This window comes from Manacus candei, unplaced genomic scaffold (genome assembly GCF_025592945.1).
Source record: "Manacus candei isolate 608988 ecotype Guabito, Panama unplaced genomic scaffold, ASM2559294v1 h1tg000029l, whole genome shotgun sequence".
In the NCBI taxonomy this organism is placed as follows: Eukaryota; Metazoa; Chordata; class Aves; order Passeriformes; family Pipridae; genus Manacus; species Manacus candei.
The window spans coordinates 1541248-1568876 of record NW_026138077.1 but is presented as its reverse complement, the minus strand read 5'-3'; the positions used below and the strand labels follow the sequence as shown (position 1 = coordinate 1568876).

Here is a 27629-nt window from a genome sequence, read left to right as displayed (position 1 = left end):
TTAGGCACTTAAATGCCACTCAAATCAACCAGATTTGGGTATCTAAAGAAGTCCTGGGAGTGGGACTTCCCTCCACAGCAGGGCAGCTGTGTTGTTAGACAGGCAAACCTTCAAAACCTCCAGGGTAAAAAAAGCTTCTACCAAATTTTCAGTCCAAATCTCTCAAACTGTTTGTGACTGATTATTTTTTTTTTTACTGTTACCCAGAAGAGTTTGGCTCAGTCGTCAGGAAGAATTCAGGAGGAATTTATTCCTGGAAAGGGTGGTCAGGCCTTGGCAGGGGCTGCCCAGGGAGGTTTGGAGTCCCCACCCCTGGAGGTGTCCAAGGAAGGACTGGCCGTGGCAGTCAGTGCTCTGGGCTGGGGGACAAGGGGGGGATCAGACAAAACTTGGACTTGATGACCTTGGAGGGCTTTTCCAACCTCAGTGACTCTGGGATCACTGTTCCTCCCCATCAAGTAGCCTGTGATCAAGATCAGGACTCCTAATGTGGGTTTGGGGGTTTTCTGCCTTAAAAGTCATACCCTAAGAAATGCAGAGGCATCTCAAACTGTTCTCCCCTTCTTCTGGTGAGCACAGGAGACAAGTGTGGACTTCCCTTGGCTCCTACCACAGCCAGGCCTTGATAACTTCTTGGAAAAGTACCTGTTATTGTGAACTTTCAAACACATTTGTCCCGTAGCCTCTCACCTGTGAACTCTTATAGCCCCTCTTGAGCAAGAACATCATGTTCTGCTGCATCTTTGTTTTCAAAGAGATGTTTGGCCCCAGGCCACTCATCTGTGAACTCTGGTGGCCCCTCTTGAGCAGGAGCTGCATGTTGTGCTGTGTCACTGTTTCAATAAAAAGGTATTTGGTTAATAAGTCACCCAAACTCTGGTGACTCCGCTGCTTGGCGTGCCAGCTCCTGCAAACCATGGAGGGCATCCTGTGTGAACTCCAGGCACCTTTCCAAGCAAAGGTCGGAGGTTTAGGTCTTCCTTGTCAATAGTTCACCACAGTTTTTGTAGTACAAGCTCTCTGGAGAAGCTCAGTGGCCATAAAATTGACTCCTGCCTTGAATCTGGCCCAGCCACATGCACAGTGACTCACTTGAGACACCCCTGACCCAGCAAAACCACAAGCAACTGCTGCCTCTGCTAATCAAGGGCCCTGCTAATTGTTCTCAATCACCTGAGATAACTTAAATGCATGGAACAGCTTCTTCAGGTGCCTTGATAGCACTTTAATCCATGCTTTTATCAGTGTTCAAACCCTGATCTTGGAACTCCAGTAACCTGTCTCAGCAAACATTTTGTAGGGGTAAACATTAAAGTCCACCGCGATATAAACGAGGTACAACTATTTTCTGCCTTCATATTCTGCTGAAAGGAGTAAGAAGGAGCAGTTGATCTCCTTTCCTGCCCCACGGCAGGGATGTGGAGGCACCAGGTAACCGCTGGGCTGGTTCTTTTCCTTGCTTTCTGGAGCGTGGCAGGAGCTGGGAAGCTCTTGGTGGTGCCTCAGGACGGGAGTCACTGGCTGAGCATGCGCATGGTGCTGGAGAAACTCTGGGAGAAGGGGCACGAAATCGTGGCCGTGGTTCCTGACGCCGCTTTGCTCCTGAAGAGCCCTCAGTCCTTCACCATCAAAACATACTCCGTGCCCTACACACAGGAGTTTGTGGACAAATACTACCAGGAGATGGGGGAGAAGAGCTTTGAGTTGACACTCACAGCTCTGCTCAGCAACGTCTCCCAGCTGACCAGCCTGTTCTCCTCTGCCTGTCGGCACCTCTTGTACGACCAAGAGCTGATGAGGTACCTCCAGGACAGCAAGTTTGATGCCATCATGATGGACCCTGTGCTGCCCTGTGGCCCCATCCTTGCTGAGTATCTCTCCCTCCCCACAGTCTACTTCATGCGTGGCCTCCCGTGCACCTTAGACTACAAGGTTGCCCAGTGTCCCAGTCCTGTGTCCTACGTGCCCAGGACTTTCTCCTCCACTTCGGATCACATGACATTCCCAGAGCGTGTGAAGAACCTCCTGATTGGGCTCTCAGAGCCTGTGCTTTGCTACCTGTTCTATACAGAGTACAGGAACTTGGCTTCTGAGTTTCTGCAGAGAGATGTAACGATGCAGGAGCTCTTCAGCAAAGCCTCGGTGATGCTGATGAGATACGACTTTGTTTTTGAGTACCCACGCCCCATAATGCCCAACATGGTCTATGTTGGAGGCATCAACTGTGTGCAGAAGAAGCCATTGTCAGAGGTTGGTCGTTGCTTACCCCGAGGGTGTCATGGCATTTATTGGTGATTATTTAAGATGTGCTGGTTTAAGTGCTCTCTTGGTGTGTTCAGTTGGAGAAGAGGAGGCTGAGGGGAGACCTCACTGCAGTCACATCTTCCTCAAGGGGCAGAGGAGGGGCAGGCCCTGAGCTCTGCTCTGGGGGCACCAGGGACAGGAACCAGGGAATGGCTGGAGCTGTGTCAGGGCAGGGTCAGGTTGGATCTCAGGCAAAGGTTCTTCCCCCAGAGGGTGGTTGGGCACTGCCCAGGCTCCCCAGGGCAGTGGGCACAGCCCCAAGGCTGCCAGAGCTCCAGGAGGGTTTGGATGATCCTCTGGGGCACAGGGGGATGGGCCTGTGCAGGTCTGACGGTCGGGTTGGATGATCCTTGTGGGTCCCTTCCAGTTCAGCATATCCTGTGACTCTGTTCTGTAACACTTGTCTTGATCCGGTATGTGATTGAATCCTGGGATGGCCTGGGAGTGGGATTTCAGGCTTTGATAGATGATCACAAGGCTTGCTCTTCAAACACCTAAAGGGTTTCTCTCCAGGAGAGCTTAGGTCAAGTTGCCTGAGCTGTGTAGCTGCCTGTAGGTGTAGCTTAGCTTGTTGTAAGCACATCATCATCATATTGGACACTCAGGGCATGTTCTGTGTCAGAGAAATGACAAAATAATTCAGGGTCATGTGATTTAATATTCCTGACAGTTGTGGAATTAATCACAGGAGATGATTGCACAAAACAAATGGAAATCTGTGGATATACCCAGGCACTTCTCAGTGCCACAGAGCATGGAGCTGTGTCGGGGGGGTTAGGCTAGATCTCAGGTTCTTCCCCCAGAGGGTGGTTGGGCACTGAACAGGCTCCCCAGGGTTTGGTCACAGTCTCAAAGCTGCCAGAGCTCCAGGAGTGTTTGGACAACACCCTCAAGGACAGGGTGGGATTGTTGGGGTGCCCTGGGCAGGGCCAGGAGTTGGACTGGTGATCCTTGTGGGTCCTTCCAAATGAGGATATTCTGGGATTCCATGTGTACGAATACCCCAAAACCAGGGGTGTGCAGGGACACAGGGGGAGCTCTGTTACCTCTGGATTTGTGTAAGGTAGCAAATAAGAGGCTGATTAGGAAAAGAAGCCTTCAGGACTGTAACCATCTCCCCTCCCTTGTCTAAATCTCCCTCGTGCTGTGCAGGCAGGGAGATGTCAGTGGTTTCTCCTTTCAGACAGGGAGTTATTGCTCGGCTTGCGACACCCTTACTACTGTAAACCCAGGACTTTCCCTGTGATAATTGCTGTGATAGAGCACCAAATCTGCAGATAAACCTTTACAACCCACTGTATATCAAATCTCTGTCAATCTTTGCTTCTTGGTTACACTCCAAGGGCACAAAGCAATCCAAAGGTCAGGCTTGTTCCTAGTTCTGTGTCCAGTCAGTGGAGTGGACCCAAGGCAGGGAGTTGATCATTACCTGGATGTTAGTGATTGCTGGGTCAGTCCCATTCATGACTCTTGCTCAACAGCCCAAGATGCTGTTGGTCCCTCCTCCCTTGGTCACTCCTCCCTTGGTCACTCCTCCCTTTGTCACTCCTCCCTGGAGTGTTTGAATCCTCTGATGTCGATCCAAACATGCAACTTCACCTCGCAGTGCCTGGTTACTCAGAGCCTTCACCATGCATGGAAGATAAACCCAATATTTACCCACAGTTAAAAATTACCCCAATTTCTCTCTGTTAAAAATTAAACCCCACCTCAGTGGGGTTTCAAGTGCAAAGTACCCCCATGGTTCGTTCCTCCTCCTGCAGCCATTTAAAACTCTGTTGGCTGCACGAGGGAAATGGCTCCTTCCAAGCTAGGATTTCATTCTCCTGCCTCCTGGGCTGTGTTTTGCCTGCTCCTGTGGACCTTTGGTGAAGGTGGGAAGCTTTTGGTGGTGCCCATTGATGGCAGCCACTGGCTGAGCATGCGCCCAGTCGTGGAGCGGCTCCGGCAGCGGGGACACGACCTCGTGGTGGTGGCACCGCAGACGAACCTCCGGATCCGCCCGTCGGGGCTTTACACCCTGAAAACATACTCTGTGTCTTACACCAGGGAGTATGTGGAGGCAGAATTCCGACAGATGGGCCACAGGAGCTTCACACCCCAGCCCTTCTTGGAAAAACTCGCGAAAATAGCCAATTTTACCACCATGTTCTTGGATTCCTGCAAACGTCTCCTGGCTGACAGAGAGCTGATCCAGTACCTCGAGGAGAGCGGATTCGACGCTGTTTTCATGGATCCTTTCTTTCCCTGTGGGCAGATAGTGGCTGAGCACCTCTCCCTGCCTTCCGTGTACTTCGTCCGGGGGCTGCCCTGCGGCCTCGACTCCCAGGCCACCCTCTGTCCCAGCCCTCCTTCCTACATTCCCAGGTTTTCCACCCGCCTCACGGACCGCATGAGCTTCCTCCAGCGCCTGGGCAACCTCGTGGCCAGCCTGAGCAGTTCCCTGGCTTGCTCTTTCCTTTATTCTCCCTACGATCCTTTGATCAGGGAGTTCCTGCGGCGGGAGGCGACGGTACCGGAGCTGTTGGGCCGCGCGGCCCTTTGGCTCCTGAAATACGACTTCGTGTTTGAGTTCCCCCGGCCCCTCATGCCCAACATGGTCCTGGTCGGGGGCACCGGCTGCACTCGGGAAAACAAGTTATCCCGGGTTAGTTCCCTCCTTTCCCTGCTGCTTGCACTGAGAGTTCTGTCCAGGAGATGGAGCTCCCAGGCAGGAATAAGCGATGCCAGGCGGGAGCGGCTGGGCAAGCACTTGGCACCCTGGAGAGATGAGGAGTTACTTTGTAGGACACCTCTGGATTCCCAGGCAAAGCTGCACCAAAAAAACACGGCTTTTCCTTTTCCCATTTCCCCTATTTCCATTCCCTTTTCCTTCTTCTTGCCTGCGGCTCCCTCACGAGGGGCAGTGGAGGGGCAGCAGCGATCTCTGCCCTCTGTGAGCAGTGACAGGGCCCGAGGGAACGGCTGGAGCTGTCAGGGAGGTTTAGGCTGGGTCTCAGGAGAAGGTTCTGGAAGGCACCGCAACAGGCTCCCCGGGGCACTGGAAGGCACTGGAACAGGCCCCAAGGCTGCCAGAGCTCCAGGAGCGTTTGGACAACACCCTCAGGGACAGGGTGGGATTGTTGGGGTGTCCTGGGCAGGGCCGGGAGTTGGATTGGATGGTCCTTGTGTGTCCCTTCCAGCTCAGGATATTGCATGAACTTCAGGATGAAACCCACCCCACCAGTGAAGCAGCCCTTCTGCCACTTTTGTGTGAAATACTCTGGACTGTAAATGTATTTTGTTTGAACTGTACCAAACTTCCTCAATGTGGGATAACTCCTGCTTTGCATTAAGAAATCTTCCTCATTCTCTTATTTTCCAGTGAGTGTCCACTGCAGGTATGTCATAAAGGTGGTGAGTAGCACCCACTGAGATGACCAGATGCTCATTAAAAAGACTGCTAAAATAACCTGTTCCCAAAGCAGGGCTGGAAAAAGTTTCCTAAGAGTAATGGCACTTCCGAGCAGATCGTTGGACCTTGGAATGCAAAACCATTTAGAAAACAAAATAAAACTGATGTAACTGATCCCCCAGGAAATAAATTGGGTCAAATATACCTCTAGACAGCCCCAAAACTGTACTAAAGAGCAGAACTAAGAGAGTCAGTCTTGGTTGTCCCTCTCTATGGCAGAGGGTTGGAATGAGATGATCTTTGAAGTCCCTTCCAACCCAAATGGTTCCATGGTTATCCCATTAGATCCTGGAGATAAGATTTCACTTGCCAGACTTACACGAACTTTTAGTTCATTTTATTCCACTTCTTTCACTCTGATTCCTGCAACAGTTTCCCTTTGTCTTTCCTTCTCTGGCTTGACCAAATATTTTTCTATGGCAAAGAATTTTTGCTCCAGCCTTCGGCTGTTTTTGTGCTTCATTGGAATCCCTTTGTTCTTGGATTCCAGTGCTGGATCTCCTGGTCCTTCTGTTATTGAAATCAATCAAACCAAATAGATACAAACCCCTGGCAGCACTTCAGTGTTATCCTACTCAAAGCAAAGACAATAAATCCAGATATGAGGAGTTCAAGCTGTCAGAACACTTGTCCAAAATTTTAATTCTCCCTTGCAACTCTGGGGTCTGAAAAGAAGAACATCAGCTTTAAATCCAGACTTGCAATAAATGTGGAAATGAGCCACCCGGGGAATGGCTGCCAGGAGAAATATTATGGTGATCTGTCCAAGGCCAGGTTGGACGGGGCTTGGAGCAACCTGGTTGAGTGGAAGGTGTCCCTGCCATGGCAGGGGGTGGAATGAGATGGGCTTTGAGGTCCCTTCCCACCCAAACCATTCTGGGATTCTATGAATTGATCTCCTGAATTGGTCCAGCATCATTTTTGTGTCACAGACCATGTCTTTGAGCAGACAGGCTTTGCTACACAATTGTTTTCAAGCCAGTTTTTCCTCAGGTCCATCGTGAATCTGAGTTCAGGCACCTCCCTGACTTTGTTCACCCGCCTGCGCCCATTTCTTTTTCCCCAGGACTCATTTTCCTGCCCAAAGCTGGCTTTCCTGATCATAATTTTGTGGTGTTGTGTCACATTTTTGGTTTGTTGTGTCGACTGCTTATTTTATTGCCTTTCCAGGGAGTTTTGTGGGAACGCCACAGCAATTCCAGCATCTGACCTGGAAAGGACCTTGACCAAGGGTGTGCTTCCTTTTGGCAGGAATTTGAAGCCATTGTGAATGCCTCTGGAGAACACGGCATCGTTGTCTTCTCGCTGGGCTCCATGGTCTCCGAGATCCCCATGAAGAAAGCCATGGAAATCGCGGATGCCTTGGGAACAGTCCCTCAGACGGTACCACTTCCCTCTTCCCCTTCCAGCAGGGCTGTTTCCAGGCCCTCCCGTCCCTCTCCTGCTGAGAGCTGACGTGCTGTTGGCTCCTCCTGGCAGGTCTTGTGGCGATACACGGGCCCGACGCCCCCCAACCTGCCCCAGAACGTGAAGCTCGTCAAGTGGCTGCCACAGAACGATCTCCTGGGTAGGTCTGAGGAGCCTCAAGAGGCACCAGGGGGTTTCTTTTACTCTTTTGCTCTTCCACTCTTCTACTGTTGTAAACCCCATGAGCATCATCTGTGGGTCACAGGCCTTGCTGGGAGTCACCACCAGCTGACCCTGTCCCTGTGGGTCACAGACCATCCTTGCAGCCTTTGCTGCTGGAGCCAGAGCTTGTCTTTGAGAAAGTGCATCTTAAGAACTGCTGAATTATGGAACAGCTCTGATGGAAAGAGTTCCCAAAACTCCCAGTCCAAAATGGGAGTCTTTATCTCTCACTAACCAGTCTCGACACCCAGCTGTGTTTTTGTCATGCCCGCAGGGCTGAAAAGCAAATTTAGGGTCCCCAAGTGTGCATTTCCAGACAGGTCTTTGGGCTTTGCAAAGTGGTGAAGTTGTATGTGATGTTGCCAGGAGAGCATCTGTTGGTGAGACAACAGGCTCAGCTGTGGGAGATCTTCACAACCAGCAAATCAGAGGATCACAGAATATGCTGAGATCCCATCAGGATCATCCAGTCCGGCTCCTGGCCCTGCACAGGACACCCCAACAATCCCTCCATGTGCCCAAGAGTGTTGTCCATACTCAGACAGGCTTGTTGCCACAACCATTCCCTGGGGAGCCTGGGCAGTGCCAGATCACCCTCTGGGGAAAGAACCTTTTCCTGAGATCCAACCTAACCCTGGTAAAAAAGTACTTCAATGGCAACATCCACTTTAACCCCTCCTGGCTCTGATTTAATCCTAAGGTCCTTGGAGGATTTTCCAGTGATGACCCCAACCAAGACAGAGCTCTCCAACTCTGGGTTCCTTCAACCCCCTGTTCTCTCCCCTCAGTCCATAAGGAATGGACAGCTCAAAGCTCTTGATTTATACCCCCAACAGCCCAAAGGTCTTGATTTGCAGCAGCCAGGGCTGTCTTTTGGGCAGGTTTTGTGTAACCCCCAGCCTGTGTTTGCCTCCACAGCCCACCCCAAGACTCGAGCCTTCATCACCCACGGGGGCTCCCACGGGATCTATGAGGGCATTTGCAACGCGGTGCCCATGGTGCTGATGCCCCTGTTTGGAGACCAGATGGACAATGCCAAGAGAGTGGAGTCCAGGGGAGCAGGACTGACCCTGAACATCCTGGAAATGACCTCCCAGGACATCTCCACTGCCCTGAGAGCCGTCATTAATGACAAAACGTGAGTGACAGGAGCGCGGCCTTCCTGCCTGCGCGGCTGTGTGGCACTGCCAGGCACTGCCAGGATGCAGGGATGGGAGGATGCAGCTTTAGAGGATGCAGGGATGGGAGGATGCAGGTTTAGAGGATGCAAGGATTGGAGGATGCAGGTTTGGAGGATGCAGGGATGGGAGGACGCAGGGATGGGAGGATGCAGGGATGGGAGGATGCAGGGATGGGAGGATGCAGAGATTGGAGGATGCAGAGATTGGAGGATGCAGAGATTGGAGGATGCAGGTTTGGAGGATGCAGGGATGGGAGGATGCAGGGATTGGAGGATTCAGGTTTAGAGGATGAAGGTTTGGAGGATGCAGGGATTGCAGGATGCAGGGATGGGAGGATGCAGGGATTGGAGGATTCAGGTTTAGAGGATGCAGGTTTGGAGGATGCAGGGATTGCAGGATGCAGTAGTGGGAGGATGCAGGTTCAGAGGATTCAGGGATCGGAGGATGCAGAGCTTGGAGGATGCAGGGATCAGGGGATGAAGGGAGCAGAGAAGATGTGGTATAAATGCAGTTGAATAAGTCAACTTGACCAAAATGTCACCTCCTTAAATCCAAATTTCCCAGGCAAAGGGGGCTTGGACACAGAGTAGCAGGAAAGGCAATGGGTGAAGAGAGAGGTGGCAAACAGGTTTTATTCCCCAGCCCAGTGGTGACACGAATCAGGGGAGAGCCTGTAAAGGTGGAATGGTTGATTTTCTTTGCATGAGGCTTGCCCAGAGGTGCTGGAAGCAAGTGGTGGTGCCCTGGAGTATTCCAGAGGCTGTATTCCTTTAGGAACTCTGCTTTCCAGCTGGCAGGGTTCACCAAACAGAGCTGTTACCACTCATTTATTTTACAGTTTTCTCACTCCTTTTTTCCCTTCCTGGAGTTCCTCAGGAGCTGTGTGAGCACAGAGAGCTGCAGGGTGGGCAATTCCAGCACAGAGCAAGAGGAACAGGCAGAGATGCACTGGGGAAGGACAGGGAAGATCCCAGGATTGCACTCAGCATGGCCAGGGAGTTTTAAGGCATCACAGAGGAAAGGAGCTCGAGGACATAAGAGCTCTTCTCTCCTCCCATTCCCAGTTTCTTAGTCCTTGGTATCCTCTCCTCCATCGTGTTGCTGAGAAATAGCACCTTACTGACAGTGCTTCCTAACCACTGTTCTGATAGCAATAATAATGATAATGATAATATAATAATAATAATATAATGGTAATAACAATAATTATGATGATGCAGCAGCTTGATCTTGAAAAGCTGGACAGCTTTTCTACCTCAGTCTGCCATTTCAGCCAGAGACCTTCACCCCAGAGATTTTGCTGAGAGTTCAAACTAAGCTTTCCCTTATCTTCTGATACCTTTCCCTCTTTTTTTAGCATTGAAAACAGCACTGTCTGGGCCTGTAACTTTGCCATCCTCCTCTTCAAGGGGTGGGAGTGTGGGGGGGAAACACTATCAAAGGAGCCCCCAGGGGCCACCAGACAACTGAATCTGCATACCCTCATTTCGGGGGGCTCAGTCTCAGAAGCACAAGTCCAGTGGAGTCCAGAGAAGCTGTGGCTTCTCCATCCCTGGAAGTGTCCAAGGCCAGGTTGGACGGGGCTTGGAGCAACCTGGGCTAGTGGGAGGTGTCCCTGTCCATGGCAGGGGGTGGGATGGGATGAGCTTTGTGGTCCTTTCCAACCCAACCCATTCCGTGACTGAAAACTTCCCCTGGCAGGTACAAGGAGAACATCCAGCGCCTCTCAGACCTTCACCTGGACAGGCCCATCCACCCCCTGGACCTGGCTGTGCACTGGGTGGAGTTTGTGATGAGGCACAAAGGGGCCCCACACCTCAGGCCCGCCGCCCACGACCTCAACTGGGTGCAGTACCACTCCCTGGACGTCCTGGCCTTCCTCCTCTTCGTGCTGCTCCTCTCCCTCTTCATCTCCTTCAAGTGCTGCCTGTGCTGCTGCCACAGGTTCTGTGGCAAGAAGGGAAGGACGAAGAAAGCAGCCAAATCCAAGACCCACTAGCAGGTGACTCCGAGTCCCACCAGCAGGTGACACCCGTGGTGGGAGATAAATCCTCTGCTCTGGGCCTCAAGGATCAGAGAACAGCCCAAATTTCACTGCAATAAACACTGATTTTCAGTCCAGCAATAATAGGGATCCTTTAAAATAGCACCACGAGAGGGGTTGTTGCACTGAGATAATTTTTTGCCTTTAATTAAGAATCTGTTGTTTCAAAATACCTTGTGGGGAAATTGCTTTTCACGCTCAGACACTTCAGGGCCGAGTGGGAAGTCCAAGGCTCTTGGTTTCCACCTCTTGGTGTACAGAGGCCTCAGAGGGACTTTTTGTTTTCACCTCTCCATGCAACAGGGATATACAGGGATTTTGGAAGTCTTCCAGGGTTTTAGGAGAACCCTCTAGTGTCAGGTTTATCAAACACTCTGAGATCTTTTGTGTAGATGCTGTTGTAGAAGAGGCAAATGTTATGCACTGACAATGCATGTCATGGAAACTAAGCTTCCAATGGGGTTGGGGGGAGTGTTTACAATATCCTGAACAAAACCAAGGGTTTTGGCAGGGAAGCTGCTGGAAAACCACTGTGTTTCCCCCCAACTTCCTCCTGCTCAGTGCTGTGGCTGGAGCTCACCTGTTATAAACCCCAACTGATTGATTCTTTGCCTGATGCTCAGGCAAAAACCCAAACCCCAGCCCTTTAAATAAACCCCAAATACTAAAAATAATGGCTCTGGTGTTTTCTGTCTTGAGAGAGAGGGGGGTGGACACTTTGATCATGGAGAAAGAGCTGGAGAAGGGAAAGACTGAAGCCACTTGGATCCACAACCTCCCCTTGTCAGCATTCCCGTGTCACTGGTCCTTGCTGAGAGGTGACATCCCGAGGCTGCCACCGTTCCCAGGTTCATATCCAGGGCTCCAAACTGGGCTATCCCAGTCCAGGTGTCCTGGTGCTGCTGTTTGAAAAAGCAGGAACTTGGAGGAAGCTGTGAAGTTCAAGCTTCCTCAGCCTGTCCCCCAAATCTCAGGGACACCCATGGCCCCTCCAGCCTGTCCAGGGCTTTGCCCTGCCCTCCTCCTTCCTGCAGCAATGAGAGAGCCACTGTCACCCAGCTCTGCTCTGATAGGGCCCTGCAAGTGCTCCTGGCAGCAATTCCCTCCCTATTAAGGGAAGGGTAAAGGTTCCATTGGATCTGACTCCTTAGGATGATAAAAGCAAATCATCAAGCAAATCCCGGATCCCCCCAGCCAGGTCTTGGTGCTCCAAAAGCAGCCTGAACAAAGGGAGCAGATTGTTTTCCCTGGGAATGCTCCCAGCCTGGATTATCTTGGAGAGGGGGGACATGATCCCTGCTTTGGATGCAGAACAAAACCACTTTGGGATGTCCTTGAGGAGAAGTTCTGAGTTCCCTCGGGAGCGATCCGGTGACTTTCTCTGCAGGGACAAGGGGAAACCCTTTGATGTCAGGTCAGATGACCAGAATTCAGAGAAAAAAAAAAACCACAAAAATATCCCAGTTGCAGCTCAAAACCTCTCACTGAGGGGAAGAAGAGCTGTGAGTAAAAAAGAATCAAAATGCCCATCCCCTGATTTCTTTGATTTTGGGAAGATCTTTAAAAAAAAAAAAGATTTAAGGCTTTTTGCCAAAGGGAAACTGCGGCAGAAAGTGGGTATCCTCCTCCTCTTCCTCTCCTTTTTGCCCTTCACTCTCCTTAGCCTCGACTACTTTGTCCTGCTCTTTATCTTCCCTTGGAGAAAGGATATGCAGGGCCAGGACTGGAGTGTCCAGCAGAGGCCACTCTGGGATCACCGAGAGAAATCCAGGAAAAGGCCCCCCCTTCCTACCAAACCAGCCCAGGTGGGTGGGACAGCGACTTGTTTATCCACCTGTGCTTCAGGAATACGGAGCCTGCAGCAAGGAGATGATTTTCAGAGGGAATTAGGAGCCAAAGCTCTTTGGAGCAACGGCTTTGGTGCAGAGGAAAGAGCTGGAGGGGCTGCAGCATCGCCACTGGTTCTCCCAAACTTTCCCAAGGGAAGGGTCAATCAGGGACAAGGTCCCCTCTTACTGCCCCTTAACTGGATCCTTGACCAGGGCAGAGCCTCCAGCCCAGCTCCCCTTCCCAGGAGATGGAGAACTCCACATCCCAGCCCGTTTGGAAGGCTCAGAGCTGGGGCTGGGGCACCTCCTGGGAGGGGAAACTGAGGCAGGGCCAACCCTCACTCCCCTCCCCGAGTTCCCCAGAGCCCCAGGCTGAACTTTTCCAGCAAACCCTTCAAATCTTTGGGAAAAGAAGCATCCAAAATCCCTTGGGGGTACAAACATCTCCCACTCAGCATCACTGAGCACCCACACAACCCTCTCCAGAGCTGGTGCTTTCTGCTCCCACCTGGGGACTGTTTTTTAGTGTTGATTTTATTTTTCCCTGGATTTTAACATCCAGTAAGACTGGGGGGAAAAAAGCAGTGAAGATAGTGCTGCTCCCAGCTTTTCTAGTGCCCCTGAGCCCCACCCCAGCTGCACAACACGGCCAAGAGGCTCTTTGGTTTGGGATGGGGTGTCCTGGGGGACACAGTGGCCCTGGCTCCCAGGGCAGGATGCACTTGGCACCTTTCCCTGCTTCCCACCAGCCAGACCACGGGAAATGACAGGAATTGTTGACATTTTTCTGCAGCCACAGGGTTTCTGCAGCCTCACCCCTCAAGGGCAACAGGGAGGCTTTTCCATTGCCGTGGGAGCTCTGAGCAGCTCTGAGGCTCCTCCACCTCCCCAGTGTGGGGGTCCATGGAGACCCCTGGCCCACAGGGACACCCCAGGGTGCTCCAAGCCCTGTCCAACCTGGCCTTGGACACTTCCAGGGATGGGGCAGCCACAGCTTCTCTGGGCAACCTGTGCCAGGGCCTCCCCACCCTCCCAGGGAAGGATTCCTTCCCAATATCCATCTAAACCTACTCTCTGGCAGCTTAAAGCCATTCTCCCTTATGTTCCTCAGAAGTGCACTTAATTAATTAATTAATTAAATTTATCACCTCTCTTTTGGGTGGCTTTCTATAAAGTAAATCCTTCCTGCTGCTGGTACCCAGTGACACCAGTCTGGGGGTAGGGGGGTTCGTGGGAGCTCCCAAACTCCCTTTCAGCCTCATTCCCCACTGTGGGAAAGCACTGGGAGCACGAGATGAGCAGCTGTGGTTGTGCATCCCACTTCCCAGAGGAGTGTGGATGAGGGGAAGCCTCATTTAATGAAAACCACTGAAAGCCACCCCAAAGCCACCTGACTCCACACAGAAGAAGTTGCTTTGGGATTACAGAGCCTTGTTCTCCCGGAGAGCCTGGGGAGCTGTTCAGGGGGAATTCTGGGGGGCTACACCACAGTGGACTCCAGTCCAAGCTCTGGAGTTATCCCTGCAGCATCCCAGGGAGTGAGCCTGGCACTGGAGATGTCCCATCCCATGGCAGCACTGCCTGAGGGTGACAGGGAGCTGGCACCAGCAAAGCCAGGCCCCTTCAGCTGGAGCAGGAACACAGCTCTCCAACTGTCCCCTGCGGGGTGGTTTGAGGAGGTACTTACAGGTGAGTGTGATGAATCCAGGGCAGAAGGGATTGCCAGAAGGAATCAGGGACAAAACACGGGGCAGTCTCCCCCTCCACGGGAGGAACGTGCTCAGCTGAGCCTGGAGAGGAGCAAAGAGCTCCAGCTTTAGCCTTTAAAGCCCAGTGAAACCTATGGAATTGTTAAGGTTGGAAAAGCTCTCAAAGATCGACCATTAACCCCCCCACACCGTGTTCAGCATTAAACCATGTCCCCAGTGCCACTTCCAGGGATGCGACTCCACCTCCGGCCTGGGCACCCCTTCCAGTGCCTGACCCCCTTTCCAGTGCCTGACCCCCCTTCCAGTGCCTGACCACCCTTCCAGTGCCTGACCACCCTTCCAGTGAGGAAATTTTCCCCAATATCCAACCTGGACCTTCCCTGGTGCAACTTGAGGCCGTTTCCTCTCATCCTGTCCCTTGTTCCCTTGGGGCAGAGCCCGACCCCCCCCAGCTCTCCCCTCCTGTCAGGGAGAAGGTCCCACCTCCCTCTAAAGGCCACTGTCACCCAGTTCTGCTCTGACAGGGCCCTGCAAGTGCTCCTGGCAGCAATTCCCTCCCTATTAAGGGGAAGGTTAAAGGTTCCATTGGATCTGATTCCTTAGGATGGTAAAAGCAAATCATCAAGCAAATCCCAGATCCCCCCAGCTCTGCTTTTGGAGCACAGGTTAAACCAGCCTGAACAAAGGGAGCAGATTGTTTTCCCTGGGAATGCTCCCAGCCTGGATTACCTCGGGGAGGGGGGGACATGGTCCCTGCTTTGCTGGGGCAGATCCAAGCAAGCTGTGACTGTTCCCAAACATCCCTCTCCAGCTCCTTGTCCCAGTGAGGGACCAAACTGCATCCCAGTTTGTCCCTTTGTGCCAGATGAGGCCACACAGCTGGAAGCTTTAATTACTGCTCAGTGGGGGGTAATCAGAGCAGGGCAGGATTATTCCCAACTCCTTGGTGGGGTGGGGAGATGATTTCAGCAAGGCAGGAGGGGGATGGGATGATTCAGGGATGGGCAGTGGAAGGAAGGGGAAAGCACAACCAGCGTCCCTCCCAGCATGGAGTGAGGCTGTTACTTCCCTGTTATTCTTTGGGATGCTGTGGGGCTCGTGCCTCCTGTGGGGTCAGGAATCCATTGACCATCACTTCCTCACCTTTGGCAAGCTGAAGCCACAGCCAGAGTGCCACATAATTCACTTCCATGGCTTGGGATCTGACCTCCATTGGAAGCAGGAGCACCACAACTGCCTTGGCCAGACACAGGGATGTTCTCTCCAATCAAGAAAACATCTCTGTGCCAAAACAATCAGGAATTTTCTTACCCAGAGCTTGACCAAAAGCAGCAGCCTGGGAGGTGAGATGGGTTCCAGCAACTTTCCCCTGGAGAGGGTGGGAAGGAGAAAGGATTGGGTGGAAAACCCACCAAATGACTCCCAGGTATCCAGGCTGCTTTGGGATGAAGAGACACCAGCAGATGACATCTAACTGGGAGCACTGGAATAGTAACAGCTTTAATTGGAATATTCTTTTTCCAAAAGTCTTTTTTTCTTTAAAAAAAGGAAAAAACCCCAAAAAGGAACATTAAACAACAAGAACAACAAGCAGGCACTGCACAAGGGGTGGGGGGATGCAAAGCCCAAAGAGATCATTTGGAGAAGGGCCTGAAGGAAAAGGCATCCCAAGGACATATTCCCAGTCCCAGCAGGTGAGGAAGGATTGGATTTCAGGCTGAGGACAGGGAGATATTAATGGAGTTGTCACCCCACAAGTCCTAAAACATGCTGGCTGTGATGCCATGGGACTGGGGAGGGCACAGGGTGTGGATGAGCTGAGCACAAAGTGGTTTAGGCAGCTGCTGAAATGTTCAGGTGGGAATTTGCAGAACCTGAGGTAGAGAGAAAAACCAAGGAGGGAGGGAAAATGAACTGCTGGAATTATCCAGGGACATCCCTGAATCCCAGGAGGCCCAAACTCCTGCCCTCCCCTGCTGCTGACACCCTTCCCATCACAGGGCCTGCCCAGGAGAAGGGGAAAGCTGAGACTGGGGGAATCTCCCAGGAGAAAGGCATCCATCCCTCTGCCTGCACAGGGAGGTGCTCCTCACTCCAACAGGGATTTCTGCTCCTGCAGGGGAGAAAATGTGGTCTTGGGGTGTCTCAGGGAGACAGAAAGGGGTCTGGCTGCTCAAATCCCATTGAGTGGCACAGGAAACTCCTCCAAGAGTTTCTCCACAAACCCTGGGAGAAACTTCAGGTGCTATTTCACTTGTGGGGTCCACAGAGTGATCATGGATGTGATCCTGGGAAGAGGAAAGGAGACCATTCCCTTTGCCAGCACCATCCCATTCCTCCTCTCTTTTCTAATTAACCTTCCTGTTGTAGCAGCTTTTCCCTAAAAAAAGAGACTTTGCCCTTAAAATAAGCTTTCTGTGCCAAAATGTTTCCCTACCACGTGAAATATCTGAAAGCTGGGAGCAGGAGGAGGAGGGAAGGTCATTCCAAAAGCTTGGATATAAAAGGAACAGGGAGAAAAATCCGAGCACTCAGTGCCACAAATCCTGAGCTCGTTGGCACCAGGTTCAGAGCAAAGATTATTTCCAAGTTAAACTGGACTCAAGGAACCTTGAAGCCCTCTGGAGTAATGGCAAGGAGTGTTAAATCCCTGGAACATCTCCAGTGAGGTTGGATTTCAAATTAGGAGAAAAATTATCTCTTTTCCCTTTTATTTTTTTTTTTTTTGGATGGCAGCAATTCCCTCCCCTTTCCCGGCCTCTTGCCCCCAGTTTGGTGCCAGGGGAGGGTGATCCCCTCTCAGCATCCTCCTGGTCCATCTCCCAGGGAGGTCTCTGGAAAATCCCAAACCTCCAGCTTCTTCCAGAGGTGTCCTGCAGCACCTGGGTGGGATGAAGTTGGAAGGGGCAGCATCTCCCTGTCCACAGAGGAGCAAACTCCCAGTCTGCAGACACATGAAAACAACCCAAAAATCAGCCAAAGGGTTCACAGGGCCTGGCAATAAAACTAAAAAAAAGGTCTTTTTTTGGTGCAAGGTGCTTGGTGGGTTGAGGACATCCCAGATTTGAGGATATTCCAAGTTCATTCAGTGCTTTAGTCACATCTGGTACCTGCCAAAGCCTGACCATGGTGAGGAAGGGCACTTACTGTGCTTCTCCTTAAAATACATATTTACAGGACTCACCTCAAAAAACAGTTTAAAAGTGGATTCTCCAACCTAAAAAAAAGCCACAGCTTCCCCCCCCCCCCAAAGTGGTTCCAACTTTTACTGCTCATTACAAAAATTAGACTTTTATTTGGAAATGCCTAAAAAACCCCATCTCTGTTGTGCTCCCTCCCCACCCTGTCACCCCCCCACAGGTTTCTTTTAGTAAGACATCGTTTCAGTGGATGACAAGCCATCCCCTGCCAGATAAATTCCCACCAAGGAGGGATGTCTCTCCTGCTGATTTCCAGTCCTGGTAGAGAACTTGCAAACTTTGGCCTCTTAAAACCCGGGCAGAGCAACCTCCACTTCTTCTTTTGCTTAAAAAAAAAAGAGGGGAAAAAAATCCTAGGGAAGGAGATGTGGAGAACCAGGGGCTAAATGGCAAAATCCTCGTGGTCCTGGGGGCTGAAGGCAGCTGCCCTCAGCATGTCCAAGGAGTTGACGAGGATCAGGGTGCCCGTGAGATGCTTCCAACGCTTGGTGATGGGGTTCTTCATCTTGTCCAGCCCCGTGTGCAGCTCCTGGATGACATCCCGGTAGCTGTCCCCCATCTGGCTGCTCCAGGTGAGCAGGAAGTCGTAGGCTGGCTTCCACATGGCCTGGAGGGATGGGGAAGCAGAGCAGGGTGGGTGGTCAGCAAGCAAAGCCACCCCTCATCACGCCCCACCATCCCGGGACAAGCACATCCCTGAAAAAACACCCCCCCAGCACACCCAAATCCCTTGGATCCCCCAAAGGTGCTCTGCAGGTATCTCCAGAGAAACATGGAATTGTTTGCGCTGGAAAAGACCTTTAAGATCAGCAAGTCCAACGGGGCACTGGGGTCTCATTTCAGAAAAAAGGTCCTTTCTGCTGTATCTGACGTGGTCCTGTGGAGGATCTGCCCTAGAGCTGGAGGCACCAGGGTGCTGAGGAGCTCGTGCTTGCGCAGAACTGGGCCTGAGTGTCTAGTCCAGCTGGGAATTAAACCTGAGATTAGCTCAATGCCAAGGTTGTGGGGTCAATCCCTGGATGGGGCCCTTCAAAGAAGAGCTGGACTTGAAGCTCCTTGTGGGTCCCTTTCGACTGGGAGTATGAACCTGGTGGACTGGGAAGCGGTGGGTCAGAAATTGGAGCTGATGATCTCAAAGACCTTCTCCAGCTGGCACGATTCTCAGAGCTGCCACCCAAGGGGACCCCTGCAGACTCGGACCCACCTCGGTGTCCACCGTGCCCGTCCTGTCCCGGTGCGGGGCCTCGTAGGCGTCCAGCTGCTGCCTGGAGACCTTGGCCAGCTTCTCGGCCAGCTCCCGCCAGCGCTGGGCCACCTCCACGGCCGTGGTCAGCAGCACGAAGTCCTGGATGAGCCTCACCACCAGCCCCTGGCAGTCCATCTTCAGCAGGGCCTGCGGGGGAACCGCAAGAGGGTCAAGGCCGGGGACTGTGCAGGGAAGCCCCTCCAAACCCATCCCAAAAATCCTCCCACCCCCCTTCCAGCGACAGCTGGTGCAATTAGGCCACCAGGCTGGGCAGCAGAGTAATCCCATTAAGTGGACAAAGCACCCAACCCCTCTTTGACAACATGCCCAGCCTCGTTTTCCAGGCAACCTCCCCCCCCTGAGGTGTTCAGGCACCACCATAAGAAGTTTAAAGCATCCCAGGAGCTGAGGAGAACAGATGCTTTTAATCAAGATAATTAATCCAGCAGGGATTAATCCAGCTCCATCCTTCAGACCAGTGGGTAAGGGGCAACCAGAACATTTTGGGATGGGAACTGGACATCAGCCTTGTGGGGTGAGACCCAGGTGAGGACCCAGACACTGCGGGACCATTGCTCAGCTTGGGATGTTCTTCCTCTTCTCCACTTCCTCCTCCTCCTCCTCCTCCTGCAAATGGTTTTGAAGTGGGGAAGAGGAACTGCAGCAGTCCTGGCTTTCCAGGTAGGAATAACTTAGCCAGGAAAAGAAAAGGATGGAGTAGGGTCAGCTCCTGTCTTAAGGCATCAAATCACACTAAAATCCACTCAGAGTGGCATGAAGGGCAGTAGAGGAAAGCCACAGTGTAGCCCTGGAAAGGAAGGGTTTCATGGCAATTAGCAATGCCAGAGGATGGGATCTGACTGCCAGGATCATCATCCCACTCCCCAGGGCTCCCTCAGCCTCTGCTACAGCCCCTGGACCAACACAGCCCCAGTGGCAACCCCATACCTTGGGCAAATCCCACCCTGAACCTCAAGTGACTCCTACAGGAAGCCATGTCTATGTCTATTTTATGTTATAAAACCATGGGAATCAAGCAAACAGACCCCAGACTATCCCTGGGGGGACAGTTTGCTGGGTACCCTCATCCATACATCCAGATCCAGAGCCGTGGCACCACTGGACTCAGGCTGGTGGCTCCAGGATGGGGGAATGCCAAGAGATCCCTCACTCCAGTAAAGGCAAAGCACCAGCTGAGGGATGCAGGGAACAGCCCCCCAAGGGATGCTGAGCACCCAAGGAATCAAGGAACAGCACTGGGAACATCACCCACACCTTCCCAGCAGCACAGGGATGGCTATTCCAGAAACCATGGATGTGGGGGTTCGCCACAGGGCCAGAATCCACCTGCCTTCCACCACAGCGGGTCTTGACATCCTCTCCCAACACGGGGGTCTGGCAAACCCCACCTGGTTGGGCTCTGGGGCAAGGAAGGGTTAAATCCTCCCCCAGGCAGTTTCACAGGGTCAGCTGGGGGAAGATGGGAACATCTGAAACCACTCCAGCAATTTGCAAAGCAAATGCACCCTTGATTTTCCCCTTCTCTGTCCCAGCTCAAAGCTGAGCTGGATTCTCAGCACAGCTGCTCCTCCAAAGTGCTGACACTGGTTTCCTGCAGGAGCAAGGGAAGCAATAAACCCCCTGGTTAAACAAGCCAGGAAAATCCTTTGAAAAGAACATTCATTATGCCTTTCAAAAGACATTAAGAAGCATTTAGATCCCACACCTGTGCCATAGCCCAGCTCCTCTCCTACCTTACCACGCCGCCCACGGATCCACCAGGGGCAGGATCCCGATGGTCCCAAGGAAGGGGCAGGTTTAGCATCCTCAAGCCTGCCTTTGGAGGTGGCTTGATGCCATGCCAACTCCAGCAGCAGCTGGTATTTGGGGAAGCAGGTTCAATGAGCTGCTCTCAGGTCTTGCCCAAGGCCAAGCAGGTCAGAGGCAGCAGGAGAGGCCGCCTGGAGCGGGTTAAGAAGGATAGAGCTGGAGGACATGGATTCTCCTGCTCCTTCTGCTGCTCCAGAAACAAAACCAACAAAAACATGGGCAGGGACACCTTCCACCAGCCCAGGTTCCTCCAAGCCCCGTCCAACCTGGCCTTGGACACTTCCAGGGATCCAGGGGCAGCCACAGCTTCTCTGGGCAACCTGTGCCAGGGCCTCCCCACCCTCCCAGGGAGAAATTCCTTCCCAGTATCTAAAGCCAAAAGAGCTGCCTGTGGTTGCACTGATGGGACCTTCTCCAAGCAAACAAAACAGCAGCAAGGACAGCACCTAATCAAGAACTGTGATTAATTTCTCAAAGGAACAACTTTGGAAGAGATGGATCACGACTCTGAAACCTCCCGATAGCCAAAGCCCCACCCCCTTCCCAAGCTTTGTCCTGGCAGCTCAACACCCAGATTCCATGGGATGGGGACACCACAAAAGCCAGGTGGGAATGGGTGCAAGGAGGACCCCAAGGTCGGAGCCAGAGGGGGAATATTAGTGGGAACAGCAGTACACTGGGATGAGCTCAACAGACTTAATCCTCCAGCAGGCACTTTTGGGATTACACTGCAAGGTTTTCCATCTTCCTTTTGGGATTACACTGCAGTCTTTTCCATCCTCCTCCCTCACCCTGGACAAGCCTCCAGGGGTAGCTGGGCCCATCCACCCCGTGCCCAGGTGTGACCTGGGCTGTGCCTTGCCAGAGCCTTCCCAGATATTCATTCCCCTTGGAGGATCTGGCTCCGCCAGCCCGGCAGCAAAGAGGGTGTTTGATATTCCAACGCCAGTTCAAAGCGGGAGCACCTCAACTTCAAAGGCATCCAGGGGAGGCTGAATTCACAGCCCAGCTTTGAAATGCACAATCCCATTTCCTAACGAAGGAAAGCAGCAGCTGCAGGAAAACAGCTCCCACCTGGGACCTCCACAAACGCAGGGAAAGGCCCCGTGTCCCCAGGAGCTCCTGAGAGCTGGGCTGAGAGGACACTCCTGTCTCCATTGTCTGCTCCAGGATACAGGGGAGGTTTTGACCCAAACAAGTCGGCTCTGCTCCCCAAAATAACCCTTGTTCAGGGATTAAACACCTCTTTTGCTCCCATTTTTGGCTGTCAGCACCTCCAAGATCACGTCACACACTTAAAATACCTCACTACACTCTCTCAGTCTTAAATACTCATTTTTTTTTACCTAATGCACTGGCTCCATGGGGCAATTCCCTTGGATGTGATGCCCAGCTGGGTCTCAGTGTGCTGAAGGCATCCCTTCTGACATGACACCAAGTGCCATCAGCCACATTCCCAAGTGGCTTGGAGAAGGTCCCATCAGTGCAACCACGGGTGGCTTTTCTGGATTTAAATGTTGGGAAGGAATTGTTCCCTGGGAGGGTGGGGAGGCCCTGGCACAGGTTGCCCACAGAAGCTGCCCCACCCCTGGAAGTGTCCAAGGCCAGGTTGGAGCAACCTGGCAGGTGTTCCAGCCCATGGCAGGGGGTGGCACCGGATGAGCTTTAAGATCCCCCCCAACCCAACCCATTCTGGGATTCCACGATTGCTTCAGGATGGAGGAGCAAGAGGGACCCAACACCAGCCACCCTGGGTGTGGCAGCACAAGGTCCAAGGCCCGAACACCCTGATCTGCAGGACTTTAGGGATTTGTGGAGGCCCCCAGCAGCTCTTTGGGGTCTGCACACACCAGGGACTTCTGGCAGAAGAAAGGCAGCACGAGACACCTGCAGTCAGAGCAAACAAAACCAGGGGAGGGAGAAGAATCCCAACCTCTTCTCCTGCACAACCTGCACAAGCAGCCTGGAGAAGAACAAGCTCACAGTTTCCACAGCTCTGTGCTGACGTGCCTGGGTGCATTCCCAGAAGACCTGTGTTTTTCCCAACAGCCTGTTGGGAAGGATGATAACTGAGGGTCTCCATAGAAACCCTGTACTGAAAAGCTGGAGAGGGGAACTCCTGTGTCCCAGGACAGGTCTAACCCCACCACAGCCATGGCCAGGTACCAGTGGCAACAAAATCTTCCTGAATCCGTGCCCAGGCGCTGGTTTTTAGCCAAACCATCCGTGCTCTTCCTGCAGGGAGGAGGGAGGGTGAGGTTTCCCTTTCTGCTGTGGTGATTCCCATCTGAGCAACGTTGCCCCAAGTTACCTTCACACTCTGCTGCTACTGCTCCATTAGAGAAACAGTCATTAAAGGCAGATTACTTATTAACTAGTCATCCTGACCAGGCTTTTCCATGCTTGGCTGCTGGTGCAGTAGCTCTGCCACTGGAGTTTTGTGTCCTGAACTCAGGAAAACCTGCTTGGGACTTCTCCTCTCAGTCCTTTTGAGAGGAGACAACCAACCTGAAGATGACATGGCCAGTTTGGAGCTTAATGCAACCAGTTCTTGCCAGAGAGTGAGTCCATTTGTTGCAGATAAAATCAGATTTAAACACAATAAAATACATTACTGCTCCATTGTCAGCCCCCGAAACATCATTATTTGCTTCTTCCAACAGGCTCAATCTAATTTCTCCCTAAGCCAAGGAGGATTTGAAGGCAGCAAAGGGTTTGGAAGCAGCATCATGTTTTGTGAAGAAGGGAGCTCATCCTTTATTGACAGGCTCAGCCTCCCAGAGAACAGGATTAGCCTCAAACAAGGGGAATAAAACCTGCCCTGGGACTCTGCACTCCAGGCATCCCTATGGGAGCAGGATGTTTTCCTCCCCCTGAGTCAGCAGCTCCCTGAGTATGCAAAGAGCCTTATCTTGCCCCTTGTCTCCCCACCAAGGTCTGGCATGGATTCTCCAGGACCTACACATTGTCTGGGATCCCTGTAAACAATGGGAGGAGATAAAAGAAACACCTCTGGGTTTGCAAAGGGGTAAAGCAAACGGCACAAAGCTCTTGGAAGCATCCAGCAAGAGCAGCCCAGATTCCATCCCATCATTCACCGAGGTTAAGGATTAAAGGAGCAAACCCTTCCTTGGAGGGACCAGGGACACCAAGGCTCCCACGGTGGGAGTTTTCCAATCCTGGATGGTCCCAGAAAGAGATATAACCATGTGATGGCCAGAAAAACCCTGCAACAGAAGCAGAGTTGGTGGCATGTCCTGAAAGCTGGAGGTCAAAGATCAAAGATGCCCCCACAGGGCCACAGAGCGCTACAGGCACAGGGAACTCTCCGGGAGTAACGATGGGTTAACACCTTATCCCTCCTACTCAATCCTCAAATATCCCCCTTCTTACTAAAGGGAGTTTGGGAAGTGGACTCCTTCATTCAGCTCCTGTCCCACTCATCATTTCATTTTGCCAGGCAACTGTTCCTTAATCCACGTGACATTTTAAAGCCCGCGGTTCTCCATAACTCCGTTATCCTGTTTCCATGGGAGAGCCTGGAAGAGGAGAGAGCTGCAAATCTCCACCGGACATTTCTCCCTCTGTTTTCTTTGGCTCACTTCCCATGAAATGCTAGAGACAATCCTGAAGATGACATTTCCTAAGAGGCTCCCTAATGGCATCCTGGAAATACTTGCAGGCAGCACTTTCCCAAATTCCTTTCAGGGCAAGAAGCAAGTCGTGCATTTCCAACTGCAAACGCCATCCACAGCTGGATATAAAACGTTCTGGCTCAGAGGTGCCCTTGGCTAAGCTGCCACTCAAAAAAAAGACTCTCCATTCCTGGAAGTGTCCAAGGCCAGGTTGGACAGGGCTTGGAGCAACCTGGGATAGTGGAAGGTGTTCCTGCCCATGGCATGGGGTGGCACTGGATGAGCTTTAAGGTCCCTCCTGACTCAAACCACTCTGTGACAACCAGGGTGAGATGGGGGGCCCTAAAGGTGCAGGCTGTGGGGACAGTGAGCAGAGCATCCTTGGAGGCACCTCTCCCAAAAACCCAGGGTGATTTGAGGGTTCCCAAAAGGCACAGGCTGTGGGGATGGTGAGTGGGGCATCCTCCAACCCTGACACCTCTCCCATGAAAACCCTCATCCCTGGAAGTGTCCAAGGCCAGGCTGGATAGGGCTTGGAGCAACCTGGTCTGGTGGGAGGTGTCCCTGCCCATGGCAGGGGGTGGGACTGGATGAGCTTTAAGGTCCCTTTCAACCCCAGCCACTCTGGGATTCTGGAATTCCAAGTACCGATGGTATTTCACTCAGCATGTCCCTCATTATTTCTGTGATCCCCCCAAGGCAAGAGCCCACCAACGGGCTGAACTTCCACCCAGCTGTGCCAAGCAGTCTGCAGAAGACCTTAGAGCCTGGTCTTCAAGGTCCCTTCAAGAGACTGGTCTCTATCTTAATTCAGTCTGAATCAAGACTCTTTCCCCTCCCGCTCACCCGAATCCCCCTGCACAGCAGGGAATGAACACCCCTCACCACGCCCTGGACTCACCGTCATCAGCTCCTTCTGGAAAGATTTCCTCTCCTTGTTCTCCGTGCTGTTGCAGTCTTCCTTCAGCTTCTCCAGGACGGAGGCCACCCTCTCGGGCTCACTGTCCAACTCAGCCCGGCAGAAGAACGTGAGTGGTAAGTTGGAGTAGCCCAGGGCGTCGGCGAAGGACCTCCAGCTGCTGAGGTTCTCCATCAGCAGAGTCCTCACCGAGGCATAGATGTAGGTCAGGAACTTGCAGGGCCTCAGGATCTGCTCCAGCAACAGGCTGGTAGTGAGATCTGGCCCAGAGAAGTAGCTGGGCTTGACCTTCCCAACCACCAGCACGTTTTTGGTGTGCACGAGGCCAATTTTGCCCTGGTAGTAGCCAATGTACCACTCCTTGGTCCACAGCTGGCCTTTCAACCTGATCTTCTCCTCACTGAGGAGGGCTATGACATCTCCTTTCTTGTACTCCAGCAAATAGTGGTTCTTGCTCTGCCTCACCACCGTCTTTAGCAGCTTGCCGTACTTGAGGCTCAGCACCGGCCGGTCCTGAAAAACCGGATACTTGGCGGTGGCAGCCAGCGGTGACAGGATGATCTTCCCAACCTCATTCTTCTTGAGGAACCGCCTCTGCCCCGTCGGCTTGATGGCACTTTTCGGAGGCGGCTGTGGCGTCTGGACGCAGAACTGGGTCAAAATGGCATCCTGGTCATCCTTGACCTGTATCCTCAGCGTGAAGTCCGAGAGCTCGTTGGGGTCGTGGGACGCGATGGGGAAGATGAGGCGGCTCACCTTGCCCAGCTTCATCTGGAAGCCCCGGACGACCTTGGCTTGTTCGCTGGCCTTCACCTCGTAGTTGGTCATGTTGGAGAACATGCAGAGCTTGAGGTCCTGAGGCCGGGACAGGGCAAACTGGTGCTTCCCCCAGAGCTGGAGGGCGACGGGGGCCGGACTGTGGGACTGCCTGGTGACCTCGTTCACCAGGAGGGTCTTGGGGGCACACTCGTGCCCAAACATGGCCACCACGGTTTTGAAGGAAGGGTGGATGTGTTTGGGGCCATAGACGCCCACCGTGATCTTCTTGCTGATGTAATCCCAGACGGTGGAAGGGTACAGGATGTTCTGCCCTTGGGCCACGGCTGCGATGTACATGCAAGGCTCCAGGTTCTCCAGCTGCACCTGGATCGTGTCCCCATAGGAATAGCTCAGCTGCAGGGGTGTGTACGGCCCCTCCTTCATGTCGCTCCGCAGGCACTGCAGTCCCACCAAACTCTTGCTCGTGATGTCGTTCTTGACCTCCGCCGACACCTTCATCTCCAGGATGATGAAGGTTTTCACCTCCATGTTGCTGAGTTTGATCTGCAGGACGGGGCTGATGGTGCTGCACTTGTCGCTGTTGAGCTCCAGCGGCGGATCCAGCATGGCCTTCATGGAGATCTGCTGCGTCTCCCCGGGGCACACGTGGCCCTCGGGCACGTGGATGCTGATGTTGGTGTCTGGCAGCTGAACGGCCCCACCAGAGCTGTCCAGCTTGCACACGATGTTGGTCTCCACCGGCTGCGTCTGACCCCAGCCAGGGTTCTGACCGAGCAAATCCAAGTCGTGGCACGACCGAGCCAGCTTCCTGTGGTTCAGCCACGCTGTCCTAAAGTCCTCCCGGCTCTGGAACTGCTCAGGGGTGGGAGACTTCAAACCACTGAAGAAACTCGACGATGCCGGAGCGTCTGACTTGGCCTGGAGAACAGACAGTTCAGACAAGCTGTAGGAGCGTTTACTTCTGAAGAAGGGGTTGTCTCTTCTCACAGGCTGGTCCAGATCCAGCCTGTTTGTGGATGGAAACTCATCAAAAATGTTCCCCAGGCTGCTGTTGGCAGCAGAACTGGAGACAGTCGATGCAGGAGCCCCCGTGTCGAAGAGCAGCAAGTCAACGGTGACGCTGGAGTCGGACTCTCTGTCTGAGCCGGGCACCGCGTGCACATTCCCGTTCAGGAACGGGTTCGTCTGGACTCCGTTCAGGAAGGGGTTGTTATTGTGGATTTTCACAGAGTTTCTCTTCGCATCAGTCCACTCCCCAAGCAGGTCCAGCTCCTTGGCCCCCTCGTCAGGGCTCTCCAGCAGGTTGTCGATCATGCCGCTGTCCGTCAGGGAGGAGTGGCGGTAGTTCACGGGCTGCACGTAGGAGGAGGGGATGTAGCCCATCTCCGTGGTGTTGTGGGCGTACCACCACTCGCCCCCCGACGTGTCCAGGACATAAAGGTGGTCCCCCTTGGAGAACTTCAACGTGGTGAAATTGGTCGGACAGTAATCCTTGATTGCTACGACTTCCTTCGCGTTCCCGAAGGACGTGGGATTGTCAACCAGCAAGGCACTGGGAGAAGGCACTGCCAAGGCAAGGAGAGAACAGCATTGTGAGGAAGGCACAGGGGAGTCACCGCTGACTTGCCACCATTTCTCCCAGGTCACCACCTTTAAGTGGTTATGGTGGTTTTAGAATCACAGAATCACCAAGGCTGGAAAAGCTTCAAGGCTGAGTCCAACTCTGAACCCAGCTCTGCCCGTTCCACCACTAAACTATGTGCCCAAGTGCCATATCTGTGTGGGTTTTGAACGCTTCCAGCTCCACTAATTCCCTGGGCAATCTCCCAAGCCTGAAGGTGTTTTTTCCGTGTAAAATTTTTCCAGAAA

At 52.8% G+C, this 27629-nt stretch overlaps 2 protein-coding genes across 25 annotated transcripts in view; one reads left to right on the top strand and one right to left on the bottom strand.

The window, feature by feature from the left end:
* The window catches only part of LOC127472587 (UDP-glucuronosyltransferase 1A1-like), a 51098-nt gene extending 39812 nt beyond the window's left edge, over window positions 1-11286 (top strand). For 19 of the 21 annotated variants that reach the window (XM_051791046.1, XM_051791043.1, XM_051791045.1 and 16 more), the window contains 4 exons: window positions 7010-7141; window positions 7238-7325; window positions 8306-8525; window positions 10270-11286. In XM_051791046.1, the coding sequence (XP_051647006.1) occupies window positions 7010-7141; window positions 7238-7325; window positions 8306-8525; window positions 10270-10567 (738 nt within the window). In that variant the 3' untranslated portion in view covers window positions 10568-11286. Of the gene's footprint in view, window positions 1-1370; window positions 2251-4011; window positions 4952-7009; window positions 7142-7237; window positions 7326-8305; window positions 8526-10269 lie in introns of those variants that run through there. The other 2 variants (XM_051791050.1, XM_051791038.1) reach the window with 2 other exon arrangements.
* Window positions 11287-17428: 6142 nt separating this feature from the next.
* The window catches only part of SH3BP4 (SH3 domain binding protein 4), a 32158-nt gene continuing 21957 nt past the window's right edge, over window positions 17429-27629 (bottom strand). For all 4 annotated transcript variants that reach the window (XM_051791023.1, XM_051791024.1, XM_051791025.1 and 1 more), the window contains exons 3-5: window positions 24963-27325; window positions 18555-18743; window positions 17429-17957 (exon numbers count right to left, since the gene is read on the bottom strand). In XM_051791023.1, the coding sequence (XP_051646983.1) occupies window positions 17733-17957; window positions 18555-18743; window positions 24963-27325 (2777 nt within the window). In that variant the 3' untranslated portion in view covers window positions 17429-17732. The remainder of the gene's footprint in view (window positions 17958-18554; window positions 18744-24962; window positions 27326-27629) is intronic.